The sequence below is a fragment of the Lytechinus variegatus genome, chromosome 1 (assembly GCF_018143015.1).
Source record: "Lytechinus variegatus isolate NC3 chromosome 1, Lvar_3.0, whole genome shotgun sequence".
NCBI lineage: Eukaryota > Metazoa > Echinodermata > Echinoidea > Temnopleuroida > Toxopneustidae > Lytechinus > Lytechinus variegatus.
The window spans coordinates 12485364-12508069 of NC_054740.1; the positions used below are offsets into that span (position 1 = coordinate 12485364).

General features: G+C 36.2%; 1 protein-coding gene across 1 annotated transcript; it reads left to right on the forward strand.

The window, feature by feature from the left end:
- Nucleotides 1-141: 141 nt before the first annotated feature.
- LOC121430949 (LON peptidase N-terminal domain and RING finger protein 3-like) lies at nucleotides 142-21252 on the forward strand. Its single transcript, XM_041628424.1, has 13 exons — nucleotides 142-1442; nucleotides 9340-9458; nucleotides 10203-10325; nucleotides 10731-10934; nucleotides 11887-11980; nucleotides 13410-13526; nucleotides 14365-14443; nucleotides 16510-16624; nucleotides 16962-17086; nucleotides 18216-18386; nucleotides 18869-19038; nucleotides 19686-19828; nucleotides 20407-21252. The coding sequence occupies exons 1-13, from the start codon at nucleotides 851-853 to the stop codon at nucleotides 20560-20562; spliced, it is 2208 nt and encodes a 735-aa protein (XP_041484358.1). The 5' UTR covers nucleotides 142-850; the 3' UTR covers nucleotides 20563-21252.
- The last annotated feature ends 1454 nt before the right edge of the window (nucleotides 21253-22706 follow it).

Below are 22706 nucleotides of genomic sequence, written 5' to 3' on the forward strand. Positions count from 1 at the left end.
ACTGGGAACCTCGAAATAGGTATACGACATATGATGTACCTTCTTGTACGCGAGAACCTAGATTGTAGCTTGCGCTATATAAATCTTTTCTTACAACATACACTGCGCGCGTTGTGTGAGCGCCGCGCTCGTAAGCTAAGTGTAATTACTTACGTAAATTGTGACAATAATATTGAGAATTTCGACCTGGGCCAGGCCCATAGAAATGTGCTTTTCCTCTCAGGATATGGAGTGTCACCGACAGATAAAGTCAGTCCACGCAATTCGTGTTGACTTCAAGTGAACATGTTAATTGTTAGAGGTTCATAACAGTCGTTTACAAAGAACAGAATGTTTCATAAGGATTTGTTTCATAACAGTAGCACTGATCAACATGATCAAGCTCGACGGGTCGGCCAGGCAGGGCGAGCGGTCTACGGTGTGCGTCGCTAATCCATCTACGGAGCTCGGAGTACTACCAACAGCTATCCAGTCCCGTGTGATCATACATACTAGACTTCTTCATGTCTACTGCATACATTAATTGGCATCGCATCATTTTTAGTGAGCTTGTTCTAGATTTCAGTCATCGTTATTTTTCACTCTTGATGAGAATAACTTGCTCATGTTATAATTCACAAGTCATGATGATGCAAGTCAACTGATCTAAAACTAGGCCCTACCATAGACGTAGTTATACAACTAATAATGAACTACATGTAGGCCTACAAGATAATGTTTGTTTCAACCAAGACGGAGTAGCCTACACGAAATTGATTAATGCGATGGGGAATCTGTGCTGTGCAATTGAATTCATTTGAATATGTCGCCATGGTCGTTTGTTTAAGCGATACAAATATTTTTCTACACAATGGAACTGGAAGATTTAGCCACAGAAGCATTCAGGCGATCAAATTTTGAGCTTGCCAGTGACCTAATTGATCGGCTTTTGGAAAAACAGGGACATAATATAGAATTTCTTCTCATGAAAGGCGATTCTCTTGCCAATATGGGGAGGCTCAATGAAGCGTTGAGCGTGTACTCCCATGCGTTTCGCATGGGAGACATCAGCAGTGATAAACTTCATGGATTTGTTAATGCCTTGGTGAAAAATCTTAGCCAAAATGCCGGGCGTGACATCTCAAAAGATCTTGGAAAGTTTTCCTGTTCTGTGTGCCGTGGACTTCTTTCCAAACCAACAACTCTCCTTTGCGGACACACATTTTGTAAAACTTGTATTGAACACCAATCAAAACGTTCTTGTGTTATATGTAAGTTCCCATACAGTTCTAATGGCAGTAAATGTAAAAAACTGACTCTAAATGTTACTCTTAGTGATCTTATTTTGAAGTACTTTCCCCATGAAGTAAAGTCTCAGGAAATTAAATCAGCTGGTAATGAATTATTCAAGCTTGGCAGACATTCAGAGGCAATGGAGAAATACAGCTTAGCAATAAAAACAGGTAAAGACTAACTTCAAACTTTTTTCCTGTAGGCTGTAGCTACATGTATAGGCCTACATGTATGTACATGTAGAAAGTATTAATGTGTATTAAAACTAAGACTATTTAAAGGACAAGTCCACCCCGACTAAAAGTTGATATGAATAAGAAGAGGAAAATCCAACGATTATAGCACTAAAAATTTTATTTAAATCAGATGTAAAATATAAAAGTTATGACATTTTAAAGTTTTGCTTAATTTCACCCAACAGTTATATGCACATCCTGGCCAGTATGCAAATTAGGGGACTGATGGCATCATGCACTCACTATTTCTTTTGTATTTTATTATCTGAAATAAAATATATTCTGATTTTCTCACCCATGTCATTTGAAATCAAGCTTTGTTGAGTTTGTTCCTCCCTGAATTTGTGGAATTATTAAACATTGTTTTATAAGTGTTTAACTTTATGTACATGTAGTTCAGTCAAGTTTTACATTTTTTAATATTGTCAATTCTGTATAAATTTAAATATTGTATATTTCAAACAATAACAAACAAAAGAAATAGTGAGTGATGGACATCATAGACTCGCATTTGCATTACATGTATTACTGAGTTATGCATGTAATTGTTTCGAGAAAAATGAGTGAAAATTTAAAATGTCACAACTTTCTTATTTTACATCCAATTTTGATGATGTTTTCAGTGTAGTGTTGTTAGATTTTTCTCTACATGTATTTATTCAAATCTACATTTTTCTGGGGTGGACTTGACCTTTAAGTTCAGAATTATTTATCAAATGATGGTTGCAGTGCAGTGTAGAATATGTAGATATTTGTGATGCCCAAAGTAACTTTGCTGTTTAAAATTTATACTTGAATGTTGCATTGTCTATTTTTATTTATCCTGACATATTATCACACCTAGTATAAAATAAAAATATAACCTAGCTAATGACAAAACTTTAAATAAAAAATGTAACAGACAAAGTTTATATATTTTTACAGAAAAAAAGAGGAAAGAAACAGATACTTCATGTGTACTATGTACATGTACATGAAGTTATGAGTTGGGCTCTATCGATGTATTCAAATTAAGACTCAATAACGTGTGGTGGTCTGGGTGTTCTACTGTAGATACATACATGTATACAGGTACTTGTACACTAACAAACTCGAGAGTGATCTGTCTGTGAACAAAATCCAAGGTCCTACAGGAATTTCACCTTTCTGCCTCTGAAACTAATACCCCTTTCATAAACCTATCCTCCAATTAGCCGCCTAAGAGTAATGCGGATAATTCAAGAAAAATTGCGTTCACAAACTCCGAAAGTAATCCGCATTATAAGAGCGCCCGTCCTGAAAAAGGCGGATTAATTGTCATGACAACTGGACATGCCCACTCCGGATAAGTCTGGTCCTCCTCAGATTTCACAACCAAATTATGCTGCTATTAGCCGCATAATTGGGTTTATGAAAGGGGTATAAAATGATTGGGAATTTAAATTGAAAGTTTCACTCCTGAAATTCGTAAAAACAATTCCTGGGCCTAGTGACAATTAAGACACTCAATCGTACAATGAGGCATAACTGCAAGTCAAAGGACATGCATCCATATGAAAAGTTGCATTATTGATAGGTCTATTGGGAAATCATATTGGTCATCGTGATGTATTGGTATTGCTTGCTTGGCATGGGGAAACTTTCCTGCTTGGTGCCTGGAATTGATCGAAGCTACATGTACCCTTTTTACACAGGCTAAAATTTCCTTAACCCCGTACTATAGGTGGGGCTAAATTGCCATTTAGCCCCACCTATAGTACGGGGTTAAGCTTAGCCCACTTTCTTTTTACACAGCATTTTTGCAAAGTGGGCTAACCCCACCTTTAGTACGGGATTATTTGGCCCTGCAAAAAAGCAGGGTTATCCCAGCAATTGCGGTGCTAAGAGAGATACATGTAGTATGGGGTTAAGATCGCTCGTGTAAAACGAAAGTGGGCTAAGCTTAACCCCGTTCTATACATGTAGGTGGGGCTAAATGGCAATTTAGCCCCACCTATAGTGCGGGGTTAAGGAAATTACACCTATAGTGTACTTGTACTACGATTGATCAACAAAAACCACTAGTCCGGGGTTAGCGAGTTTCGTGTGTGAAAAGCAAGCATTCCTTTATCCGGGGTTAGCAATGACAATTTGGCATGTGTGAAAAGGAAAACAAAATAGTATGGGGTCAAGGAGAGTACAGGGTTAGCGATAGTCCGGGGCTAAGAAAATCCTGTGTACATGTAAAAAGGGTATTTGCAAGAGCTGGTATTATATAAAAACAATGATGTAAATTCAAAAAGAAAAAAAATGATACCATTTTTATATATGTAAAAAGGTCAGAGTATGCTACAAACCTTGTATTTTATAGTATTCCTGTCCATACATTATACAGGTACATGTTACAAGCAGGCCATGTAGCATTCCACTATTTCTAAACCACTTCACAGGTGATTGAGATAACATGATTAATTCATTCACACTAGGCAGTTTCAAACCGCCTCGATCACAAGAATCCCCGTTAAATTACGAGAACTTTTTAAGGCTAAAAAATACCCGTTAATTATTCCTGCATTCACACCGCCCCGAAACACATCCTTCGGGATAAGTTCCCGAAGTTACGAGCATGCGCAGTGTGGTCTGATAAGCAGGCAAGGCGGGAGATTCAAAATCTCTAGCCCAGCAGCCACCCACGCAGGGTTAGCGATAGTCCGGGGCAAAGAAAATCCTGTGTACATGTAAAAAGGGTATTTGCAAGAGCTGGTATTATATAAAAACAATGATGTAAATTCAAAAAGAAAAAAAAATGATACCATTTTTATATATGTAAAAAGGTCAGAGTATGCTACAAACCTTGTATTTTATAGTATTCCTGTCCATACATTATACAGGTACATGTTACAAGCAGGCCATGTAGCATTCCACTATTTCTAAACCACTTCACAGGTGATTGAGATAACATGATTAATTCATTCACACTAGGCGGTTTCAAACCGCCTCGATCACAAGAATCCCCGTTAAATTACGAGAACTTTTTAAGGCTAAAAAATACCCGTTAATTATTCCTGCATTCACACCGCCCCGAAACACATCCTTCGGGATAAGTTCCCGAAGTTACGAGCATGCGCAGTGTGGTCTGATAAGCAGGCAAGGCGGGAGATTCAAAATCTCTAGCCCAGCAGCCACCCACGCCGCCGCGCCCAACGACACGCTGGGATAAAAGTTCCCGTAATTTGCTTTCACATCGCCAAAATACCTGCGACCTTGGAAAAATCCCCACGAAACTTCTCGTAATTTCGCCAAGTACCTACTATTTAGCGGGTATTTTCTTTCGGGGAGATTACGCGTAGTTTGCTTTCACATTACCAAAATACCTGGTATTTTCTGATCGGGGTAAATTTCCCGATCAGAGAATACCTGGAACTGGCGAACTTCGAGGCGGTCTGAAACCACCTATTGATACATGTCCCAGAACCTAAACCCCAAAATGGGTCACAGTTCGGTATTACCTAAAAGGAAGTTTTGTAACAGTCCAGGTGATGACAAATGCCTGAGTCTACTCCCTTTGTCTGTGTGTGCTTGTATTGTTTGCATGCCTACTCAACCATGCTCCCATGGACTCTTACGTAAGATTGTCTTGTGCTGTCTAATAATAGCTACATGTACATGCACACATGTGGAGTGCAAAAAGTAATTGCACACGTCACATGTACACTGTCATTTTCAATCAGTATATTATTTAGATGATTGCTGGTGTTAATATTTTATTAATAATTAATAACCAACATTTTGCATTTTGGGAGCTTTTTTTTCAACTTTAAATGTACTGCAGTGATGCATTTTTTCTGTTTGCATGTATGAGCATGTACATTTACTATGGATCATGTACATGTACATGTATGTATGAGAATGTACAGTAGTTGTAAGGACCTAAAGTTTGTTTTGATACATGTACATGTAGTTATTGTCTGTACTCTGTAAGACATACATGATACATGTATACATCACTCGAAGCCTGTCATTTTAATCTCACATTTTTATTTATTCATTCATTCATTCATTTATTTATTATTTATTTATTTACATGTACTTCTTACTTACTAACATGTACTTACTTACTTGTTTATTTATGTATCTATTTAAATCTATTTATTTATTTATTTGAAAAAAATTACAGAGAATGTTAATGAAAAAAAAAGTTAAATCGATTTTACAATCCACTTCATAAGTATGAGTCTAGTGGTCAGTCATAACAGTGCAGAGAAATACCACTCAACTTGATTTTTTTTGTACAGCTAAATTTTTTTCTTGAAATTTCCAGATTGATTTTAAAGAAGAAGAATAAACCCATTGATCATGTTAACTTGTGTAGATTTCCCCTGGCAATATGAACAAGATTTGTGATGTCACATATCGACTTCAAACATCAACATCAACTTAAAAACATATATGTACTTATCTCAATAATCATTCATTCAATCTTCCTATGTGAAATTTCTTTGATCTTTCTCTTTGATTTTATCATTTTTCATTTATAAATTCAAACTGGTTTCAATAGTTTTTGTTAAAGAGGAACTTCATCCTGACATAGTTGTGGTGAAAAAAAAAACAGAAAAAAAGGATTAGAAAACCAGGATTGGCGAAGTTATGAGGAAACTCCATCAAGGGTTAAACCGATTAAAAATAAATTCCAGTTCTGGTAACAATCTGAAAATGACTTACATGTATTACAGATTCTAATATAATGACAACCCAAGTGTCTGTTTGTATTCTGAATAAAAATGTGTGCCAAAGGATTCTGGAAGAAATTGTGTAATTGCTGAGAAATACTTGTAAGCAAAATCAGCGCGGATTCGGTCACTTTCGTCGGGTCTTTATTCCAGCAATAAAAATATACTGTCCCACGTGTGCCTACATGTATCTGTGTTGGCCATCTTCAGTGTGATCGCATTTCAGCTTAGATTTTATGATTTCACAAAGTTCAGTTTATGTAACTGTACCAGATCTAGATCCATGATGATATAATCATACTTAACCTTGGTTTTAATAATTTCTCACGAAATAAGTGTTTTACTGCAACTATCATTTACCTTTTAAAGGAAGTTAACAGAATTTTCAATTTTTTTAATTGTGACCTGCAATATGAACAGCTACCCCATGTTATAGGCCTACATGTGTGTAATGCATCAGGGGCACTGTGTCTAGACTAAACGTACATTACATGTGTATGCACGAAAAAAAATAGTTACAATTTTTTTCAAGAAAGAAAATCTATGAAGTGATTTTCTTTTCATGATGGATATATGTACTTATAACAACTTTTTCAATCTTTGATGGATTTCCCTCAAATCCTCACCAATATAATGTTTTTCTACCATTTGAAAAAAGAAGGTTTTATCCTAAAGAATCAGGATGATTTTCCCTTTTTTCTGATTACATACGTACAAAGTAAAGACACTCAACAAGAGACAAAATACATGTAAATGAGGTACACTAAACTATCTGATCATGGTGTTTGAATTACTGGTATAGCCTGGACAGTCATTATCAATTTTTCATGCTCAAAATTTGTAGATTCCACCCCCTGTTGAATTTTATGGAACTACCATTTCTGTCATTGGGGCAGTTCTTTGCTCACAAGGTCTGTGAAAAATTAAATTATCAAGATTTCATACAATTTCCCACTTACCATAGTTGTAGAAAACACCAATATCATGAGAAAGTCTGGAAAAAAAAACAGTATACGTATGTCATTTCATGCATTATCATTGTGATCTGGACTCCCGCTACAGTTGTAAAATAAAGGAGAACTTTTTTTTAAAGGACAAGTCCACCCCAACCAAAACTTGATTTGAATAAAAAGAGAAAAAATCAACAAGCATAATACTGGAAATTTCATCAAAATCGGATGTAAAATAAGAAAGTTATGACATTTTAAAGTTTTGCTTATTTTCAACAAAATAATTATATGAACGAGCCAGTTACATCTAAATGAGAGAGTCGATGATGTCACTCACTCACTATTTCTTTTGTTTTTTATTGTTTGAATTATACAATATTTCAATTTTTAAGAATTTGACGATTAGGACCTCCTTGCCTGAGGCACAAAATGTTAAAATAATGGAATTCCACGTGTTCAGGGAGGAATGAAATTTCATTTCACATGACAATGATGAGAAAATAAAAATATTTCATTAATTCATATAATAAAATACAAAAAAAATAGTGAGTGAGTGATGTCATCAACTCTCATTTGGATGTAACTGGCTTGTTCATATAACTATTTTGAAAATAAGCGAAACTTTAAAATACCATAACTTTCTTATTTTACATCCGATTTGATGAAATTTTCAGTGTTATGCTTGTTGATTTTTTCTCTTTTTATTCAAATCAAGTTTTTGTTGGGGTGGACTTGTCCTTTTCAATCATGAAGCCAATGTACAATGTAAAAATATTATGGTTTTTATTGAAATTGTACAGTGTAAGTAGGGAATTTGTACATGGCTGTAAGCATATTTTTATCATTGTAGTTTTCTGTTTTATAAATAGAGATGTGTCTATCTGTACTAGTTGTATTCCATGTATTACCTGGGTTGTTGTTCACAAACACATGAACTTTGGTTTGTAATGCCCATGTACATGTACATACGTAATGTACATTCCCTCATATTGGCCCAGTTTGATATTCACCTATTCTCAACTCCATGCTTCAAAACACATCCCCAATGGCACTAGGCAAACAGACGCACTCCCCAAATGTCGTACAACACATAAAGGGCAGAGATAGGGTCTGAAAGAGAAGCCTTGTCCATACCAGAATGCATGGGTTATGAAACTGTGCTTACATCATGAGGTAAACTGTGCTTATCAAAGGGAGAGATTATGGGTTTGTGTTGTGTAATAAATGCATACCTGTACATTGTACTCCCTGATTGACTGTCAGTTGGGAAGATGTCAAATGAGCTTCAGGAAAGTTGGGATTTTCCCTAGAGCCAGCCAAATAAAACAGGTGAACATGTTTGTAGCCCCCTCCCCATTTGAAAAAAATTAAATATTGAATACATGTATGATGTAACAGTGTTTCTTAAGATAAAGGCCTATACATGTACATGTACATGTACACTGTACAAGTTTCAAAATTTATAGATCAGAATCCACATGTATTTGATCATTCTCAATTTTATAAACTATGAATTCCTGATATGCGAATGATGGCTTAATTCTTCAGTTCTTGATAAGAACAATGCTCTAATCAAATAAATACATGTAGACCAAGTAATGTACATGTAGAAATCCACCCCTTTGTGTTTAAAATGGGGTGGATCGTGGTTTAGTGGTTCTTACATGTACATGTACTCTAGCCTTTTAAACAGAGGGTCGTGGTTTTGAATACTAGCCATGGCATGTTTTCCTTCAGCAAGAAATTTATCCACACTGTGCTGCACTTGACCCAGGTGAGGTAGATGTAAATGGATATCGGCAGGAAGTAATTCCTCAAAAAGCTGTGTGCACCAGAATCGGTATTACATGTACATGTAGCTTATATAGGAGAGCCTTTAGCACCTAGCAAGGTGGATACATGCGGTATACAAATCCTATATTATATACATTTTGATATTGATTTGCATCAATTGGTTGGCCTACATGTTCATTTACATATTCACGTAATAAATTTGAAGTCATACAATAACTAAAAAATGGGTACTGTTAAACTTACAACCATGTCTGTATTTCTCTCTAACATTGCTACATTGATTTATGGGCTTAAAAACCATTGTTTTCTTATATATATGCAGTAGATCTGGATTATTGAAATTTTGAGATTTTATGCAATAAGCTCTAAAACATATATATTTTTTTCTTTTGTTTATAGCACCGGGCGATCACCTGTGTCTCAGCAACAGGTCCCACACTTACAATGTCCAAGGTCTCTACAGTGAAGCCTTGCAAGATGCCACTAAAGTATGTCAGATGAGACCTGACTGGGCAAAGGTATGTCTCAGTTCTATCTTGAGTGCATTACATCATAATGAGGTCAATGTATACAATGCAATATGAAATGTGATTCATGCTATGAATTTTGCCATTTTTTTTCTTATATGTACTGGTATTTGGATAATTTCATGTAATTAAATAGATTTTGTTATTTTGATAAACATCTTGTATTGTGTGCAATGTGTATGTAACTTAATAAACTGCATGTTAATATGATATGAATCTTTTAAGAGAGTGCTAAAGTGTGAAAATCGTGGGGAAACAATCAGCAAGTCTCAATATTTTTTACATTTGAATAGATGAGTACTTTGTTTCTATATATATATATATATATAATTCTGTTTTTATTATAATTAAAGTCAATTACAAAAATAGATGTGTACTTTGAATATATTGCTCAAAAATAAACCTCCGAAAAAAGTTTTTCATTAAACATCTTGATATTTAAATAATAAAGAATACTTGTAGGGATGAAGGTGAAGCATGTACATGTATGTAATATTGCATTTCATGAAAAGAAGTGTCGGCTAATGAATTTGACAAAGTCAGTTTTACACAGTTACCATAGAAAAAACCCAGAAAAAACAGCTTTCGATGTGGTCTTCTTGGCCACACCCAAAGAGTGAATATAAATGGTATCTTCTTGCTAGCCTTACAATTGTGATTGCATGTATGTTGCTGATGTAACCCGAAAGTTGAAACATTTTTTGAGACAAGGCTATTTTTTTTGCATGTGAACAGGGCTTCTACAGGAAAGGAACAGCATTAGTAGGCCTAGGCCGGCAAGAAGAAGGACTTGAAGCTTTCTCCAGGTGTCTCACATTGGATCCATCTTTTCATTCTGCAAAGGTCTCCCTCACCAAGGTATTTATCTCTCAGTTTTAATTCATTCCCATGGCAACAGGGCTCATCAACCAATCTCAATCAAGGTTTCCGTGGTAGTTAGAATATGAAAGCGGTGAAGTTTTTATCTGTGATCTGTGGTGTACAAGTGGGGGCATTGTCAATGAGGAGGCTACCCCCCTCCCCACTACCACCACAAAGCAAAACAACACTAAAACTAACTGAAGGGAGAGAACAAAATGAAATTATTAAACATTTAAATATTGCTTTATATAAAGCTGATAGGATGTACAATCATACTATTAATCATATCTGTCTGTCTCTGACAAAAAAGTTACCACCAGTTGTAAATTTTGATGTATACATGTACATGTTATGATGCCCCCCCCCCCTGATGTAATCAAGTTTCCTTTTATTTGTATACAGGTCCTCCACACACTACTTCAGCCTGTCGATGCAAGCAGTGTGAAAGCCAACGAGATGCAACGATCCCCGTCCCTGAGTAAGCTGTATCTCAATGAGGCAGTTGATGATGGGCTTGAGGAGGTGAACAGAGTGGAAGAACTGAGTGGTAGAATGGGACCAGGAGAGGAGAGAGAAGATGGGAAGAGACAGGAGAGTCCTATCAAGGTGAGTTGGTTCATTCATCTATCCATTTATTCATTCATTCATTCATTCATTCTTTCATTCATTTTATAATCCATACGTTCATCCATCCATCCATCTATCCATTCTTTTATATACATGAATTCATTATCCATTGATTGATTAATTAATTAATTCATTCATGTTTTGATTCATCCACCCATCCATTCATTCAAGGTTCAATCATACATCTATTCATTAATTTATTAATCAATCATTTACATTTCCAGGATCACATCGGCAAAGATAAATATAATTATAATAATAATGACATTATAGATCATTTACTAATTCCTTATCCAATCTATTCTTAGATGTTTATTAAGAACAAGATGATTCTATTGTGCACACAATTGAGTTACAATTTTATACCAAAGGAAAGTAATTAAAAGCAACTCACTGAAAATATGAGCCAGTGTTTGAATCAGTACTATTAACCATACCAACGGTAGATCCTTACAACGGCAATGTTGATGAGAAAAACAAATTCAGAACATCTCTGTTTGTGTACATTTTGACTTTTCTAATGCATTTCATTCAAATAAGGTGCTGGGTTTATTATTATTCTACAATTTTTATTTTTTTTAAATTTATGTATTCAATATAACATACTTACATGTATAATAAAGATCTTCATGAAAAAGTACAAAGGTATATTACACAAAACGACACAACACAGGGTCACAAAACAAGACAACCCATCACAACTAACCTACATGTACAGCACAAGCTGGCACAGAAAAAGACAGTACAAGACATTTAAAATTAGACTTCGTCTCTCTAAAAAAACAAGACACCAGCATCCTGATGTTGGCAAAATTAAAATATTGGGTGCCGATAGATCACTGGATTTAAAGGGTATATCTCCACCTGGGATATTTTAGTTTGACTTAGCATTTGTCCACTTATATCAGACTTTTCATATCTCCCTTCACAGCATAATGTAAATACAGGCACAACCCTCGACCGAAGGAAATTCTCACCGGTGGAACGAAAATATACCAAAAAGCGCCTACCAAGTCAAACGGATGGTAAGTCAGGTGTACAGTATGGTCAACATGTTTAAGTGTTATCTATCAGGTAACCCTTTTTGTCAAATTACTGTATTCAGACAAAGTAGCAAATATTGGGGTAGAATAGTGTTTTATCATGTCTTGTGAACATCACATGAGGGGATGTTCAGGATTTAAAATAATGATTTTGCCAGTAGCATACTGCAAATACTTCAGTTATGATTTTTTTTGTCATATGATTATTTACGATTTTGTTCTTTTGATAGCAACAAATACTGTACATGTATCTATCAAAGTCCATACTAAGTGTTATAGTAGATGATGACCTACTCAATGAACTCTTTGATGATAAATGCTTTGCATCTTGCAAGATCCTGAGTATCTTTTAGATAAATAGAAAGAAGTTGATTGTAGAATACAGTGGATTGTATCAATATATTTTGGTGAATTTTTCTTGCTTTGTAGTCACTGATTGAATTTTGTATTATACTCTGTATAAGGATTCTTTCCATTCATTACAACAGTATCAGGGCAGTACAAATAATCTCATGAAATGACAGTTCAAAGTATGGCTTGTTATTCAACTATTTTAGGTTTGATAATGATGTATGTAGAGACTAGACCCCTGCACGATTTAATGAGAGAGTTAGTTTAATTTGTAACAGCCGAGTTGAAGTTAATTCTAAAACATAATATGTACATGTATGGCAATTATAGCATTGCCTCAAAATTTATATGGTCTTATACTAAAGCAGTTACATGTACATGTACATATGCTAGGGATGTGGTGTATTTAGTTTATGGAGACAAAAACCTGCAGCTGTTGTATGTTCTTTAACCCTCCTTTAACTCCTGGGGGTGGGGTGTTCTGTTACTTCTCACCACAAGGGGGGGGGGATATGGCCCCAGATCTTGGCAGCAGATTGCAATAAAACTTTGCACAATGGTAGAGAATAAATTAATGTACATGTATGTGATTGTGTGGTTTAATTTCACTTCATTCATAATTTTTTTTTGTTAGGATTTAATTATGCTAATTTTATTAATGAAATCCTGTTTTTTGCAAATGCGATGTCCTAGAGTCATTTTGCAGCTTAGCTATTGTGTAATTTTTACAGCAAATCGTCACCTTCCCGCACGAAGGCTGTTAGCATATTGCCTATCTGCACAAAGGCCGTTGGCGTGAACTGCACGTCGCCTTCCTGGGAAAGGGCCCTTATCATGCAGTGAACAGTACGCGCTAACAGCCTTTGTGCGGAAAGGCAACGCGCAATCCGTGCTAACGGCCCTTTTGCCGGAAGGCGACACACTAATGGTCTTTGTGCGGGAAGGTGACTAAATGTAGAAGTGGACATGGTTCTGACATGTGACTGTGCTTGTTAGTTGAGATTCAGTCTGTTGACCGTTTTCATTGTATCCTCCATTCTCCCCTGTTTTTCTTTTACAGAGCAAATTCACCCTTTCACAGACGGCTCGTCTCCTGATGCCAAAAACCAGAGTAAACGGTTCAAGAAGTGTCCCTTAAGTATGCTAGAGAAGAAGGGATGCGGCGAGAAAGAACAAAGTATGTAGTGCAACATACTTCAAAGTATTCCTATTTCTTTTTTTCCAAATCATCCATACTTGTATATGCACATATTTGAAGTACATGACTGGGCATGGTGGCTCAGTGATAGAGCGCCCACCTCATTGAACAGGAGGTTGTGGGTTCAATCCTCAGCCGAGTCATACAAAAGACTTATAAAAATGGGACCCTCTCCTTTCTTGCTAGGCACTCAGTATTTAGATTGGAGAAGGGTAATAATAACATGTTATGCAGGGCCTGCTGATAGAGCAGTTTCCTAACTGAAGTGGCTACCCCGGGGAAATAAAACATTATTATGTAGTCAAGATAAAAGCATTTTTATGTGTAGTAACAGTGCTTGAGTAATGGATAAGTGAGAGCATCGTGGTCTAGTGGTTCTGACTTGTACCTTTTAATCAGTGGGTCATGGGGTCAAATCCTCTGTAGCTATTAATGCACTTCAGTAAGAAATTTATCCAAATTGGCTGCATGCTACCCCTTTTAGATTTATCCCTTGAATGCTCTTGTGCCCATGTGGTGGCTCAGCATCAGCCGGGGTAATAATATACCAAGTACTAGGAGGGTATATGCATATTCATATGTAGTAACCAAACACTATTCAAATCGATCTTATATTATTTGTAAGTTAGTATTTGTCATTATGATATTTTTATAATCGACAGATTATTGATAATGATTTGATTATCAATATTTTCTGTTTTTTGGGGGTCTATGGAGTAGTTGTGAAACCGGGGCCAGGATATGCGAGTATACAGTTTATGAATAATAATTTCATTATCAATCTTTTCTCTTTCTGTTTTTTTTCTCCATGGAATAGTTGTGAAACCGGGGCCAGGATATACTATACCCACCGACATGATTGAGAAAACAGACTTTGAATGCAGTCTGTGTCTAAGGTAAATATAAATCCTTCAAGTCTCTAACCTTGTTGCATGAAAGTTACAATGATGGTAACTTTGCGAATGCAATGGTAACTTGCATGGAATCCTTGATTTTGATTGGCTGTTCATCAGCATTACCATGGTAGTTAACATCGGACGGCAAAGTTACCATAATGGTAACTGTTATGGAACGGGGCCCTGGAACCCATTGCACAAAATTTAGCGATTGATGATCTTTTGATAATTTCTACAATTGACAATACACATTAATAGATGAAATCAATCATTAAAATCATCTCTACGATCGATTGTTAGCTTGATGTAACCCAGCCCTGATGGTCAAGGTAACAACAGACTTTGCCATTCTATGATCAATGATAATTTCACTAGAAATGGTGGTATGGTTGGTTGTCGAGGGATCAATGTAATCGCAATCGATTGCGAAGTTAACATCAGTTCAAAGTCATCAAATGATGAAATGGTAACATCTGTGGAAACTTTGATATACATGCTAGTAATTGCTGGGTTATCAATATTTACATTGCATGGCATAAATGCAAAGTCATCACCAGAATTTTTGGAAAAAGTGAATGGAAAATGTGAGCACATTTATCACTCCCATTCGCAAAGGCGAGCATAGCATGACGTGTTGGCTTTGGGCTTCATTGGCTTTTTTGTGATAACAGAAACTTGGACTTTTACATTGTTTATTTATGGTGTATATCAATTGTGTAAAGGTTTCTACAGTTCCTGCTCATTAAATAATGGTTTGGCTCTCTATTCTGATAACATAATCAGGGGTAGAATCTAACATTGACCTAGTCGCACTACAGCTTGTATAATTTTACGAGTCTGGATTTAATTGAATTGACCTGATTACTTGTAAGACTTCGGACTTCAACGATTATTATTTATCTCATGATGGGTCATATATGTACCATCAATGTGAACTTTTTATTTGGGATGTAATATAATACCAGTAACATGAAAAGAAAAATATACAGTCAACTGTTCAGTTGAGCGTAACTGAGTCTATGGAAAAAGAAATTCACAATCAGCTTTTTGTTAAAAGGGAGTGTATAATGTTTTTTACAACCCCCAGTTCCTTATTGATTTGTAACTTTTTTGATGTCCTATGCAAAAATACAGGTGGTTTATTTTCAATTCTTCCAATTACCAACTTGTCTACTATCATTTGTTCTACCATCAGTTCGTCCACTCACAACATGGTCCACTTTCATTTAGTCTAATGCCCTTCCGTCTACCTGTAATAGCCAGTTGGTCCAATAGCCATTTAGTCCATTTACCATTTGGTGTAATTAGACTAAGTGTTAAATTGTGCAAATTGAATGAAAATGAAATGGATGTAAGACTAAGTGGTTGTAAACGAAATCGTCATAGACCAAATGATGATTTGACGTAGTGATAATTGAACCAAACGGCTGATGGACCAAATGGTAGTTAGACGAAATGTTGATGGACACAGTGGCATTAGACTAAATGAAAGTAGACCATGTGAGTGGCGAATTGGCTATTTACCATACAGGTGACCCTGCATTAACTTTGAATCTCTATTAGAACCACAGATATTTTGAAATCACATTTCAAAATGAAGTATACATGTTTTGCACTCGTGTGAAAACTCTCTTGTGCAAAACATAAGGAAACTTAAGTGAAACCCCAACAATAATGCCAAAAATAATCGGCATTGGATTGTTCTAAGAATTCAGTAATAACATCAACCTCCAGGGTACACATGTATTCACGCATGTTGCGCCATGTGACAACAGAAGCATAAAAAAGATGTGTGCACAAGTATGAATGATATAACAGAAAACTTATCTCTACTTTGAAGTGTTTTTAAAACATGCTTCTATGCTGTCTCATATGCATATTGTTCCATTAACTATCCTCAACTTCCTTTGATCAGTTTTTGTCATAGCAAGATATATATATGTATTTGTTATTTAAAAAAAAATCTTGTTACTTTTTTTTTAATTAGTAAGAGATCATATCAGCAAACTTCTTCCTTTGTGATTTAACTTTGAATGAATAAACAATGCCTTCATTTATCTTTCCAGGTTGTTCTATCAACCTACTACTACTCCATGCGGCCATACTTTCTGCCGAGGATGTTTGGATCGTTGCCTTGACTACAGCCAGTCTTGTCCTCTTTGTAAGCAGTCTTTAAGTGAGGTAAGCTTTTGTTTTGATAATGCCTTATTGTTTTTTTGCCAAACTTTCATTAACATAATTCTCCCTTCTTTTTGCTCTGTTAAAAAAATGTAATATAATGCACATAATTATTATGATTTAACCCCCCTAATCATTATTTCTCCCACAAAATAATGAAATATTCCCTTTGTTTTGGTTAACCTCTAATCATTTATTTTATGGAAGAAATATATTTTTTTCTTCTTCCACTAATACCAGTCAAGCACATGATAAAAAAATGTGTTATGAAATATACATTCATTTGTCATTAACATGTAGCTTCATGAAAGAATTATATATATATTTTTTCTCTCACCAGTACCAAGCAGTTAATCGAGATAAGAAAGTAACATACATCTTGCAAGAGCTTATGGAGTCCTTCCTATCATCAGATTATGCTGAGAGGCAACAGATTCATAGAAAAGAACTTGACCAAGTAGCCAGGTGAGCTTAAATCATCTCATGGAAAAAAGTTAAATCAAGTAGGGTTTTTTTTTTTGTATCGTACCTATGATCTTTAGAACCACAGCAATCGGTTTTTACTTTTAACAATATTTGATGTAGAGGATGTAAACATGTTTGCATTGTCTGGTCTGAAAACATTCTTAAAATATTAGGTGAATATGACTCTACTACTACTACAAAGAAGAATAATAATGTCATATTTGACTGTGGGTGGCGATTTCAGTTCCTACTACTGCTAACAAGAATAACATAAATTATAGTTTCTTGTATCACCGAGGGTAACCACTTCAGTTCTGAAAACTGTTCTCCCAAAAGGCCCTGCTTAACATGATGAAGTAAGGTTGAGATATGAAAGTTCCTGTGCATTTACAATAAAAAATCAAGGAGGCTTTGTTTTGTATTATCTATTCTGTGAATTATGTTGAGAGCACTATTCATCAAAACAATTTGCTGTAATCAGTTCCTTAAATCTGTCCTTACAAGCCTAAAGTAAATGTACATGTAGGTGTCCTTGTTAGCACCAATTAGAATCGAAGCTCTCATGCTCATTAAAGATGAAGCTATAATTGATCAGTACATGTAGGCCTTTATGTAATATTTCTTTCTCTTTTGATAATTTTTCTTTGCTAGTGGAATGACTGTTTGATTGATTGGGTTGACTGAAATAAATTGAATTATTTACGAAAACAGCAGTCCGTAACAGATACATGGTTAAATAATTATACAACGTTGCTTGTATAGCGCATTAATTGTCCATGGGCGTCTCTATGCACTTAATAGGAAAACAGACAAAGAAGAAAGAAGATTAAAGATATTGTGTTGACTGTCTCAATCAAGAAACCACATGGTAGGAATTGCCAGCTTGTTAGCAAAATCAACCTTATGTATGAAATTGAAGTGATAAAGCACATCCTTTGTTTTATTAAATTAAATTGAATTTTGGGTGGAAAATGCATCGAAATTTTGTTGAGTGCCTGGGTGGACCCATTTTTTCAATTCAAATATGCAATACTGATAAACTTAATTATTGGCAAAAAGAAACTTAATTATTATTGTCATGATTTAACAAAACTATAACTTTTTATTTTTGTTCTTCTTCAAATTACAGTCATGCATTCCAAGATGGAGGCACAATTCCTGTATTTGTGTGCACCATTGCCTTACCCACAATTCCCTGTCCTCTCCATGTATTCGAGCCACGATACCGTCTGATGATACGTCAAGCTATGGAATCTGGAGCAAGACAGTTTGGGATGTGCATCTCTGATGATGAAAATGAGTAAGGAAAATAGATTTGAATTTCTTTTTTAAGGAAAGCATGTTGATTACAATAATTAGAAAATGGGAATTTATTTTGATATATTTTATTTTATTGATATCAAGGTTTCTTTCTAGAGTCATTGCAGGGCCCTAGTACATGTATTGTAGTGACTGATCATACGGCTATTTGTATGATTGATTGCGCAAAATACTATTAATGCAATCAACCAATGACTGAGACCACACAATTCAGAGATTGTTTAACAAACACAACTAAAAAATAAATAAATAAATAAATCACGGCTTAATTTCCAACCAATCAGACAACCACGTATGGGGAATATATTGATGTTTTGGTGTTGCATTCAAAAGTTACAATCAATGAGTCCCTGGGCCCTGTCTTACAAAGAGTTGTTAAAGATCACAAGCCCGCACCCAGATGTATCAACCACTATAAACAATCTGTCTTCATGCATTACCTTGAACCTTACCATCCTCCAGATTTGCGGAATACGGCTGCATGTTGGAGATCAACCAGCTGGAGTACCTTCCCGATGGCAGGTGTGTCCTGGGGACAGTCGGAGGTAGGAGGTTCAAGGTCCTGGAGCGAGGAATGAGGGACGGCTACAACACTGCCAAGGTGGAGTTCTTGAAGGATACCATTGCAGAAGGTAAGGTGTTCGGAAGCAGTGATAAATGGGAAGGAGCGCAGGAGGATTACAAGGGCATCTTTTCATGAAGCCTGTTAGCTCTGACAGGTTGTATTTCACTGGCAATTACCATGCCAACAGTCGGTATTTGGAGTTTCCCAGGGCTCAGTGATTGGCCCAATGCTGTTTTATTTGCCCTTATGACGGCATTCTCCTAACCCATAGAAACTCTTACCAATGTAACAGTGAGTGACCTGTGCGCCTTGGCCAATCAAAACTGTTATGTAGATTTCACTGAAATTGTGAGAGCTGAAAATGTATGTCATCAAGAGTGGACAACTTTCACCTACTCTGTGTTAAGAAGCTTGTTCTGATAGCAAGATTTTGATAGAAAGTAAACTGTGAAGTGTTGCCTCAGGGAGAATTTCATTAATCTGAATGCACATAACTTATCCTGATCATTTTCGTAACTAGAACAGTCTGCAATTAATTTTTGTGTTCAAATTCAATATGAAGCTCTTGGAGTTTCACTCAATTATCAACAAAAGTTTCTCTCAAATCTTAGCTGAAATATAGAGGCTGCAATGCCTGAGTAGTTCTATTCTTGATATGCATTTTGTTCTATCATCTAATCACATTTATATTTGTTTATATTATTTGCATTCTAGGTGAAGTTGGAAGCGAGTTGCGGGCTTTGAATAATTCGGTTTACCAACAAGCTCGTACGTGGTTTGTCAATCTGCCAATCTACCACCAGACTCGCATTGTTGATCATTTTGGTCCCATGCCTCAACAAGCCAGTGACCCTCAGGTGAGCTACGTTGCAACAGTAGTTCTCTTTTGATTAAAAACAGAAAGTAAAACATTGTGAAACATTCTTTTTATTTGTTTGAATACAAAATCTAAGAAGATTAGATTGAAGTAGGATTGTTAGGGGAGTGTCTCATGCAGCCTCTTGTTTGTGATTTTCACTGACGATTGACTATGAGCCAATCAGATGCAAGGATTTCAGTAGCTTATAACAAATAGGGAAAACCATAATTTGTTTCATGAAATGCACCCCTGATATCACTCAAAAGTATCAACTATGTTTAATTCATACCACAATGTACTTATGTTCGTTGAAGTTTGCCGTTTCTCTGTAAGGCACTTCCTTAGGACTAGTGAACGTAGTTGCCAAAGAATATGATTGGTGTGTTATGTTGGATGGTCTACTTTAAGGTTCTCCATACTAAGCAAAGGTTGATAATGTTGAAGTCGTCATTCTCTGTATAATGTTACGCAAATCATTTTTCAAGTTAAGAAGAGACATTTGTTTAGCCCCTGATTGCATTATTCTTGATTGTTCAGTCTTGTATAAATACTCCTCATTTCCTTTTGTATGTTTAGGCAAGTTTCAATGGCCCACAGTGGCACTGGTGGCTCCTCGCCATCCTCCCACTCCACCCGAGGGTCCAGCTCTCCATCCTCTCCAAGACCAGCCTGAAGGAGCGGCTCCAGGTCCTCCAACGCAGTCTCACACGCATGACCAACATCCCCTCCTGACTACCATTCTCCCGCTCCATCGCATCAGCCCTCTGGCCCTGGGGTCCATGGGGGCGTTTCTCGCCCGTTCTCTTTTTCCTTATCATTGGGCTTGTGCTTGGACTCTTGGGCCATCTGGTGGATCTGATCTTTTGAAACTGAAAACCCAAAGACATTCGAGGGCGCTGTTGAATAGCTAGTTCCTCAGAGAGAGGCTCGTAGTTTTAACTCAGAGATGGCTATGAAAAGAATGCCCATGAAGAAGAGGGAAGTGGTTCAATGTCCCACGTGAAGTGCTACTCTTACAATCTTGGACCAACTATCTTCATCTTGAACTTTAGGATAAGCTTGGAGATTCCTTGAGAGATTTAGAGACTGGTTTGTAATACTTATTGACGGCTCTGAAATGCCACATAACAATACATTAACTGAAAGAGACTCATGAATAATTCCAAACTGTGATGATCACACCCCTACATACTGATCTTCTTTTGTAGTGACCAGCTTGTTCCACAACCTGAATCCAACACTGCTTATTTTGAAATGGCGATACAGCGCCACTCTGGAGCTGCTTATGTTACTTCTCTAAGTGTCAAAGATCACCAGAGATCAATGGGAAATAAGATTGCCTATGATGCCATTGGCAGTTTTATGGATATCAGTCGTAGGATTGCAGGAATGAGGAGCATTTGAGGAAAGACGGAAGGACTGCAAGAAGTATTGATGGAATGGGAGCATTATTGGAGGCCAGATGGGATGAGCTTAGCTCGGCCTTGATCCATCTTAACATAGACAGACATTGTATAGATTTTATAATCATTTGTATATTGTAAATTATCACCCTCTTTGATACTGCTAAATGATTTTTGTATGTTACTTTCTACTTTGTAGTTTTACCAGTTCAGCCACTCCATCATCTCACATTAACAGGTCTATCACTTTCTATTTGTTTGTTTTTGCATATTCTGCAAATCTGTTTGCCCCTTATTCATTATCTGTTTTAGAAAGAAATCATGACAGATAAAACTTAATGCAACACAATGATTTAGGATACTTTCCTCATTTCTACATAATCACCGTTGCCATATGATATTTACATGTACATTAACATAATTTAGTTCTGCTCTACAGTGCAAGTTTGTGAGGTTTTTTTGGTAGATAAGAGCATGCCCAATTACAGACCTAAGGTCTGTTTTATGAAGACTACTGTATGGTAATTTTGCCATCATTGTGACTAACATGGAAAACTTGATCGTAGATGGCTGCTGAGCTCTGGTACCATGGTACTTGCCATGGCCAATGTACTTATGGAAGTTATTTAGTTATGACAACTATTTAATGTGCAACGAGGTTTCACACATGCCTATATGTCTTGGTTTTTAATTTTCTGAGATTAGCATGTTTCTGTCATGAGGGTCGATTGGCAGTACATGCAATTTTCAAAGAAAAACAATTTAGAAGTGTGAATTTGATTCCGCTTTGGTTGGAAGTACATGAAGGTGGCCCCAGTTGTAAGCTTGCTGGTAAAGCACTCTGCATTATATGTATGAGCCAATCAGCCTCTCTCGCCTTACACTTAAATAATTTTTTTGTGTTATGTATGCACATTGGTCTTAATAGCATATAGCTAATCAGTATTATAGGATTCGGGCATTGAATTTTGTATGTTTAATTCAGGAATACGTGAAGATTTAAAGAAATCTTAGGAATTACCTGGGGAGCATTTCATCAACATTTTTGTCTGATTATGATTGGCTGAGAGGCTATGTTACCATGGTAACTGTCAGACAAGTCCTTTCATGAAAAACTCCCCAGGTCCCCATCTTAAAAAGAAATGTAACTATGGAAATTAATCTAGATGCATGTCATTCATAAAAGGAAATGCACGTATATACAATGTCCTTTGGGAACAGATGAACACACACTAATATGGATACATGACTTCAAACAAGAGTACAGTATTATATGAGTATATTGGCGTTCCAGGCTTTCCATAGTTTTGACCAATCAGACCAATGTCGCCCCTTTGTGAGATGGGGCCCAGAGGGATGTTTCACAAAGATTTAAATATGACTAAGAGTTGCACTTAAATACCAATTTGCATATGGTATTAAAGGCTTGACAGCATTGGTCAGATCGTGTCGTGAGGATGCGCACTACTGCGT